Here is a 9,778-nt window from a genome sequence, read left to right on the forward strand (position 1 = left end):
CTCCCTTACACGAACGTTCTCTCCCCTCTTCTCCTTGGTTGCGCGAAACGGTGATAGCTCCTCCATTAATGATTCCAAGACTTTTGATCTTCCTATCTTCCTTTAAATTCCACGAAATCTGGTTCATTTCTCCAAATCACAATGAATTTCTCTTCTTCCTCTCTTCATCTCTTGATTCTGCAACTTTCTAATCCTAGAAAACGAAGTCATGGTTCTTCATCTTCCATTTCCTACTCGTTCAAAGAAATGGTGATTCTACGTTATTTTCATCGTTTTTCCCAGTTTATCATATTGGGTTCATAAAAAAATGTAAGTATATGCTATTTTTTCTGCGTTTTCCCCCATAAATCCACTTAGCATATGCGGTTATCGCGAGGTCTTCGGGGAGAAATTTATCGATTTCACTTTGCGAAACGCTGATTACGCGAAGTTTGCGAAGTAATTCGATAAATTTCTCTCGCAAACTCCGCGAAATCAGCGTTTCGCGAAGTCAGAGCGTCACATTTCTCCTCGCAGATTCCGCGAAATCATTGATTCGCGAAGTCAGAGCGTCACATTCCTTATACATTTATGTTCGCATACTTAGCGAATCGTCGTTTAGCGAATCGTCCTTATTCATTCCTAGAAGCCGGTGTGTTAGGGTGCCATGAGAGACATCCATTCAAAAACGCCTGGACTTCCAACCATTGGTCGTGAATAAGAGTCTACACCGTGGGACACGTCCATCTCTCTGTGGTTAATAATAGCCTATGTATAATGAAGTGATTTGTTAGGAGTTTATTATGGCAATCTTAGTGAATAGTAGCCTATGTATTATGAGGTGATTTGTTAGGAGTTTATTGTGGCAATCTTGTTGTAAATTTTGATAATGTTATGATTTTAATGTTAGAATCCGTTGTTGTTTGCCATTTTTTGTTATATACCACTTCGCGAATTAGCTACAAAACATATCCAGGCTTCACATATGCGAATTAAATTCATCAAATAAATCAAACTCTAGCTTCGCAGGCTTCGCATATGCGAACTAAATTCAACAATTATTATGAACATTAGCTTCGCAGGCTTCGCATAATATTGAATTTGAGAAGTCAGACAGGAGGGGGTGAGACGCACGTAAATATTGAGGGTATTATGGGAAAGTCACACAAAATCAGTCTAGATATGTAGTAGGATGAGTAAATGTGTTAAATATGTAAATGGGCCTCCCATTTGACCCAGTTTTGTAATTTTTCCTAAAAAAATTGGGTCCCTTTAAATTTGGGGCCCTGTGAGGGAGAACTCCTTGTACACTCTTCTCCTACTCCCCTGGTAAGATCTTGTTTGGTATGTTGTAATGAACGTTGTAATGGAATGTCCATTACAATGGATGTTCATTATCATGTTTGGATTAATATATTGCTTTGTCATAGTGGAATCACAATTACATCAATCAATTTTTCTTTACAATTTTATGTAATGCAAATTACATAAAAAAGAGGCATGCAGTCTCGTTACGACTAAGTCCAAAAATATATTTTTATTATTTATATTTATTACCAAAATTCTTATTAAACGGTAAAAGATAAAATGAGAAAAACATTAAAAATGCGAAGAACGAGAAAACTTTGAAAATGGAAAAATACGAAAACATGAAAAATATAAAAAAAATGAGAAAAAACGCGAAAGAATCTTGATATATTCTGGACCTTTGATCACTGCCCCAACTCCAACGCCTTCGACTGACGACGCTTTGTCCGTATACATGGTCCATTCTTTTATCTTGGCTTTGGGCGAACCCATGTACTCTTCTGTGAATTCATTAATGAAATCTGCTAGGACTGGACTTTTGAGGGCATTTTTCCCTTCATATCGAATGTCAAATTCTCCAAGTCGTATGGACCACTCCATCAATGTTCTTGATGTTTCTAGCTTCTATAGTACTTTCTTCATTGGGATACTGGTCCACATTACAATGGTATATGCCTAGAAATATAGTCTAAGGCGGATGAATGTCGTCCCAACCGCCAAAGCCATTTTGTCTAGTTTCGAATACCGTGTTTTCGCATCTTTCAATACCTTGTTGACGTAATAGATGGGAAACTGTTGGCCTTATTCCTCTTAGATAACCACTGTGCATACAACCTTATTTGTGACGAATACATACAAATACATGTCTTCTCCTTAGATTGGCCTGCTCATTAGGGGCGGTTCTACTAGGAATTGTTTTATGCCTTGAAATGTTTGTTGGCTATCTTCTGTCCACTAAAATGTCTTTTACTTTTTTATCACATCATAAAATGGCAGACATCTCCTGGTTGAACAAGATGTGAACCTTCCTAACGCGACAATCCCTCAATTCCATCTTTGCACCTCCCCCACGTTCTGTGGGGTTTTTATGTCCAACACAACTTTCACTTTATCTGGATTGGCGCCAACTCCTTTTTGGGTAATGACATAACTAAGAAATTTTCCTGAAGTTGCTCTCAATGTACATTTCTCTGGATTGAGCTTAATGTTGTACTTACAAAGCACCTCTAGATACTCTTTGATATTTGTCGCGTGTTTCTCCATTGTAGTACTTTTGATGATCATGTCATCGACGTATGCAGAGAAATTATTTCCATTTTTTTCTTTCTTATATCTTGTTCATCATCCTTTGGTATGTGGCTCCAGCATTTTTTAACCCAAAGGACATCACTTTAAAGCAATACGTCGCTTGATGTGTGATGAAGGAAGTTTTGATTTAGTCTGAGCGTTCCATCGGCCAAAATATCGATACAAGGTAGCAGATAATTGTCTTTTGGGCAGGCTTTGTTCAGATCTATGAAATCTTCACACATTTGGTAGGATCCATCTGCTTTCTTCACAAGCACCACATTCACGAGCCATTGGGTGTATATCACCTCTTCAATTGCATCCGCCTTCTTTAGCTTTGCTATCGCTTCCTCTATCGCCTTCTGTCTTCTAGGCCCATGGTTCTGCTTTTTCTGAGTGACAGGTGTTGCATCTTCCGCGATATTTAGCTTATGTATGATCACTTCCGGAGTCGCCCCTGTCAAGACTTTATCTTCCCAAGCAAAAACACCTTCATATTCAACTAAGGCTTTGGTAATTGCTTCCTTTATCTTGGGTTTCAGCCCTTAGCATTTTTCACCTTTTTCCCTTCAGCAATAATGTACACCTGAGTGTCACCTAATGCTGTGGTAATTGGCTCCTCATCCTCTCCTTCCTCATCTTCTTTGGTTTGGGGACGCATGGATAATGAGGCTGAGTAAGTTTCCTAGGCCATCTTTTCATTTCCTTTTATCATAACTCCCCTTTTGCTGGTGGGGATGTACATTTGCAGGTGGCGAATGGAAATCAAAGTCGTCGAATCAGAGAGGAATGGTCTTCTTAGGATGACATTATATGCCAATTACACATCTATGATGAAGAATTCTAGGTATCCTACCCATGTCTGATCATCATCAGTGACTTCGCACTCCAATGTTACCTAGCCCTTGGTTTGGATTGTACGTCCTATCACTCCCAGAATATCTACAATCATTGTCTCCACTCGTATCAGATCTACTTTCAGCTTCGAAAGCTCCTTTTGTGATCATATTGCATGAGCTGCTTGTGTCAATCATGACTCATCTCATCTCCCATCCTTCAATCGCCATTGTTATCACCAATGCATCCGCATACAGGGAGATCATTGGGCTAGTTCCCGTGAATGGGCGATTGAGGGATGTTTTATCCAGGGTGGATATTTTTTCTTTTTTCACGGGTGGCTGGTACCCTGGTCCTTCTGCTATAAATACCACAGCTTCTTGGGATCGAAGATACACTTACTAGCTCTAAAGCACTTTTGAGATTATTCTTATTACATTTTCAGATAGTATACTGATTTTGGCATCGGAGTGTCCCCACCGATAAATTTATCATTCTTCTTTTGGTTATTACTATAGCGGTGTTCACATAAATATTGATGATCAAATAAATTTAATCATTCAACATTAAATATAGACTTATTAAATTTAAATTTTAAGATACTTTGAATCCCGAACAATCAAAGAAATGTGTTTTCAAATTAGATATGCCAATCTAGAAGTTTTGATAGATGAAAAAGTAATAATTTGGCGGACACTGTCATTAAAGTATTATTTTTCCTTTTTTCTTATTTTTATAATCATTTTATCAACAAGATGGACTACTCCAATTATTATTAATAAATGAAAAAGCAATAATTTGGCTCATCATATCAATTTTTTTTAAAAATAAATAAATAAATGTATACTTTTATTTGTTGTTTTTTTTATGGTTTGTAGACCATGAGCACAACCTATCACTCCTGATTTTATAAATGTATCAAGGTGTATTTTTTAATGTAACCTTATTAATTATATATTTTTTAGTTAATTTTTTACATGGAATTATTGTCTATAAAATAAGTGTTCGCTATGGTTACTTTGTTTTTTACAAAGTACCGTTACTTGGTGTGGTTTTCACCATTGGATGATAGAGCATAAAATTAATCCAATGGTGAAAACCACACCAAGTAACGGTACTTTGTAAAAAACAAAGTAACCATAGCGGGCACCAAATACATTATAAAATTTTAATTTATTCCTAGACCCTGAAAATAAACTCTAGATTTTAATTTATAAAATTTTAAATACTAAATATATTATCGGAGATAAAATTATAGGTAAATAATTTATTAGTCCCTACATTTGACATAACAAACTGTTTAGTTTTTTTTTTTTGAAAAATACATTATAAGGTCTCGTCTTTTACCAATATTAAATATTTGGTTTTTTTTATCTATTTTTTTTAGATTTTTAACTGAATATATCTTAGCTTTTAGTACAATTATAGTACAATGCAAAATGACTATGTTACACTGTTATGTTATATCTGTCTTTTTATGTTAAATATAATGGTTAATAGTCTAAAAAAAATAGACAACAAGACCAAATAGTTAATATTAACAGAAGATAGGGATGTGTTTTTCAAAATAGAACAATGAACAGACTTTTGGATAAAAAGTAAGGAACTTATAAATTATTTACGGCAAAATTATTAACCGAGCAGCATGGATAACGTGGTAACAGAATTAAGATTGTGAAGAATATGAGTCAATTAGCATTGAGAAATCAAGAACATTGTTGAATCTATGAGAAGATTACAGAGAAACTCTATCAGTGAAAAAGGGGAAATAGTTGCTTAGAGAGCGGAAGATTCGATCCCCTACAATTGACCATTAAGGTCAGTTATATACCACAACTAGAAATATGAAAAATACTATTCTACCCTTATATATTGAACTAATTCCTAATCTGTCCTTAATTCAACTAAACTGATCCTATTACCCCCCCTCAAGCTGGAATGCATATATTCAGCAATCCAAGCTTGTTTAAGAAAAAAGTAAACTGTCTGGATGGCAAAGCCTTGGTCAGAAAATCTGCCAATTGATTTGTTGTTGTAACAGTAAGAGGATGAATGAGTCCTGCTTTGTGTTTCTCTCTCACAAAGTGACAATCCAACTCGATGTGCTTTGTACGCTCATGAAAAGTAGAGTTGCTGGTGAGGTAAATGGCTGATTTGTTGTCACAGAAAATTGGAATGGGAATTTTGTGCTTCACTCCAAGGAATTGCAATAGATATGTCAACCATTGAACCTCTGCAGCAACAAATGACATGGCCCTGTACTCTGCCTCCGTTGAAGATCTGGAAATGGTTACTTGTTTCTTACTTTTCCAACTTATTAAAGAACTGCCCAGAAAAACACAGAAACCTGTAACTGATCTTCTTGTATCTTTACACGTTGCCCAATCTGCATCTGAAAAAGCTTTCAAGGCTAACTCAGACCTGTTTGAATAAAATAACCCTTGTCCTGGAGATTTTTTCAAATAAAGAAGAACTCTTTTGGCAGCTTTCATATGTTCATCTATTGGTTTAGACAAATATTGACTAAGACTATTGACTGCAAAGGTGATGTCTGGTCTGGTATTTGTCAAGTAAATCAACCTTCCTATCAATCTCATGTACACTGTGGCATCCTCCAAAGGCTCTCCTTGATCCTTTGACAATCTCAGTGTTGGATCCATAGGCGTATTTGCTGGTTTGGCCGCCAGTAGTCCAGCATCTTGTAGAAGCTCCAAGGTGTATTTTCTTTGTGAGATATGTATACCTGTAGAATTTCTGGCAATTTCTAAACCAAGGAAAAATTTTAGTTGTCCAAGATCCTTTATTCTAAAATTATCATTTAGAAGCCTTTTAATGTGATCAATCTCAGCACAATCATTACCTGTGAGTATAATATCATCTACATAAACAAGTAACACAGTAATTAAATGCGAATTTTCTTTGAAAAACATGGAATGTTCAGATTCACATTGCTTATAACCATGAAATTGCAAAAAAGTAGTCAATTTAGAATTCCATTGCCTACTAGCTTGCTTCAATCCATATAAGGATTTTTGCAATTTACACACCAAACCAGGTTTAGGTAAAAATAAGCCTTCAGGAGGTTCCATATAAACCTCTTCATCTAAGTCTCCATGCAAAAACGCATTGTTCACATCACATTGGTATAACGGCCAATTTTGAATAGCAGCCAATGCCAATAAGAGCCTAACTGTGCTTAATTTGACCACAGGAGAAAAAGTTTCTCTATAGTCAATGCCTTCTATTTGTGTATAGCCCTTTGCAACTAAACGCGCCTTATATCTTTCTATAGTGCCATCACTGTTTAATTTGGTCTTGAACACCCATAATCTACCTACTGTTTTCTTTCCTGGAGGTAATTCAACTAAAGTCCAAGTTTTGGTTTGTGCCAGTGCAGCTAACTCTGCATCCATGGCTTTCCTCCAACACTCATGCTTTACAGCCTCTTTGTAAGTTTTGGGATCAGGTAAAACAGTAAGATTGAGAACATAGTGCTTATGCTCATCATTTAAATGCTCATAACCAATGACATCAGATAAAGGATATTTGACATTGGAACTGGAATTAAAAGAAATGGAACTAAACTGATTACAATGATATTCAGTGAGATAAGTAGGTTTATTTTTAATCCTACTAGACTTTCTAATGGGAAAAATCACATCTATCATCTCATTAGTTGCCTCGGGCTCAGGTTGTAAAACATGTTGTTCTTGTTCGTGAACAGAACTAGGTTGTGTAACAGATGGAGCACTATGAACAATAGCATTATCAAAAACATCAGTAGATAACGTAGGTTCATTTGTATGAACTTCAATATTCTGTTCAACATGCCTATGTGATAAAGGTATAGATATGAATCCTACTCACTCTCAAGTGCTTGATTATCTTGAATCTTATGCTCGACATTTCGGAATCTTATCTTGCATTAGTTTGAATTCCAGAGTAATTGGTATAGATTATGTTGGTGAATCTTTTGATGAAATGGAATCTTGGGATCTCTGGAGTGGAACTGGGAAACCTTTTGGGTCCAAAGGGAAATGGCATATCAAAGTGCAGGACACCAAAAATTCTGAAATTAAGGTATTTTCAATTCTTTCTAATGGCCCAGTAAGAAAATATTGTAATTTCATATTTATCTTGACAAAGGACTAAATTGAGCAGGATTACGAAGCTGAATTTGTGATTCTATGCATTGGACAATTTAGTGGTTTACCTAACATTCCAGAGTTTCCTGAAGAGGAAGGTCCAGAAGTGTTCAATGGAAAAGTGATGCATTCAATGGATTTCTCTGCTTCAAGCAATTTGGATACTTGTAAATTTGTCCAAGGAAAAAAGGTTGCAGTCATTGGTTCCCACAACTCTGCAGTTGACATTGCTGCAGAATGTGCCAATATTAATGGTATGAAAATTATTACTAATCAACCTATTTTGAATCTATTAAAATGTTGTTGGAATTGATTCATCTAAATCTTATCCGTAGTTGAATTATTGAAGAGCATAATAGAGTAACTAGAAATGATGTTGAAGTGCAAAGTTGATGTCGAGTTAGACTTAAGTCTTATAAAAAAAATATTAAGTAACTTATTTAATATTCAGGCTAGTGAGTTCAAGTTGGACTTGACCAAATATTAAATATGGATTTATAGGTCCATTAGTGACGGGTTTGAAAGGCTGGTCAGGTCCAATGGATTCATGAACAGATCTAAGTCCAAGTAAGAGTCATATTAATTAATGTGCTTGGATGATGAAATCTTAACTAAATTCAGGAAGCAAGTATCCCTGCACGATGATTCAAAGGAATGCACATTGGTTTCTTCCAAGTGGTTATTTCAATGGACTTTTATTGGGTTTCTTGTACATGAATCGCTTTGCTGAATTTCTGGTTCACAAGCCTGGAGAAACCTTTCTCTATACTCTTTTGACCACTTTGCTCTCTCCCTTGGTAATAACTTCTACAACTCAATTCTTTTTTAACTTTTTTACATATATAATGATGAAATTCCAAATATTTAGAGATGGGGAATTTCAAAAGCCATGGAATGTTACATTAGGTGGAAATTTCCGTTGAAAAAACATGGTATGCTACCCAAATTCAACTTTAGTGACGATATATCTTCATGTCAAATATCTATGCTACCAGATAAGTTTTTTGACAAACTGGAAGAGGGTAGCATCATCATTATTAACAACACACAAAGTTTCAGGTTCTACCAAAAAGGCCTCATTATTGATGGACAAAACCAACAATATCTAGAAACAGATCTTGTCATATTTGCCACGGGTTTTAAGGGTGAGGAAAAGGTCAAGAACATTTTTTCGTCTCCGGTATTCCAGGATCGGATAATGGCAAATTCTCCCATTCTCCTTTACAGACAAATTCTGCATCCACGAATACCTCAAATGGCACTTGTAGGATACAATGAGAACATCTCAGCTTTGGGTAGTTCGAAAATGAAAAGCCTATGGTTAGCAAATTTTCTCGATGGGAATATTGAATTGCCTTGTATAAGAAAAATGGAAAAGGAGGCTAAAATGTGGGAAACTCACATCAAGAAAACTAGTGGAAACTACTGTAAGAGAGGTTGTATTGGGAATACTAGTATATGGTATAATGACATACTTTGCAAGGATATGGGCTACAATTCTAAAAGGAAAAATGGCTTCTTAGCTAACTTGTTTATACCTTATACAACAACAGACTATGCAAATCTCATAACCGAGTGAAGAGAACTTTTACAGTGGATCGGGTGCAATGGACCCAACCAATAAAAAAAAGAATCGTGCTACCTCATTGGGAGATTGGTGTAAGGAAAGAAAATGCACACTTTTCACGTTTCTATTCGTAAGGTCCAATGGACCGGGACCATAGTAGAATTTCTCCCGAGTGAGATTAATGGGTCCTTCTTAATTACTAAAGTTCTTTTTATAGCTATAGTATATAAGTTTTGTTGTTCTTTATCTTATTTTTTTTTATATTCAAATGTGATGCAATAGAAAATATTATCAATTAAGAGAAAACAATTATCACTATAAAAAATATGGTGATAGTTAGTGACAGAATATAAACGACGCTAAGTTGCAGTTAGCTAAAATTTTACGACCATTCGACTACTGAGCAGTCACAAGGTTTTCTATCAAAAATTTTGGACCGAATAGTTGATCTCAAAGTTTGATTTCTAATGTAATATGCCCCTGAATTTGCAACCAACTTTTCAGTCACGCTTAGATTTACATTTTCTAGCTTACAGACGGATTACTGGGAATTAATTATGTTAGTATTGTTGGACATTTATTTTTCAAAATCATATTATTTTGAATTATTATTATTATTAATTTTATCAAAATTAAATTTATTATTAGAGATAAG

General features: G+C 35.3%; 1 protein-coding gene across 1 annotated transcript; it reads left to right on the top strand.

The window, feature by feature from the left end:
• Window positions 1–7,263: 7,263 nt before the first annotated feature.
• LOC136202261 (probable flavin-containing monooxygenase 1) lies at window positions 7,264–9,135 on the top strand. Its single transcript, XM_065992777.1, has 4 exons — window positions 7,264–7,491; window positions 7,573–7,810; window positions 8,178–8,353; window positions 8,425–9,135. The coding sequence occupies exons 1-4, from the start codon at window positions 7,264–7,266 to the stop codon at window positions 9,133–9,135; spliced, it is 1,353 nt and encodes a 450-aa protein (XP_065848849.1).
• The last annotated feature ends 643 nt before the right edge of the window (window positions 9,136–9,778 follow it).

This window comes from Euphorbia lathyris, chromosome 8, assembly GCF_963576675.1.
Source record: "Euphorbia lathyris chromosome 8, ddEupLath1.1, whole genome shotgun sequence".
NCBI lineage: Eukaryota > Viridiplantae > Streptophyta > Magnoliopsida > Malpighiales > Euphorbiaceae > Euphorbia > Euphorbia lathyris.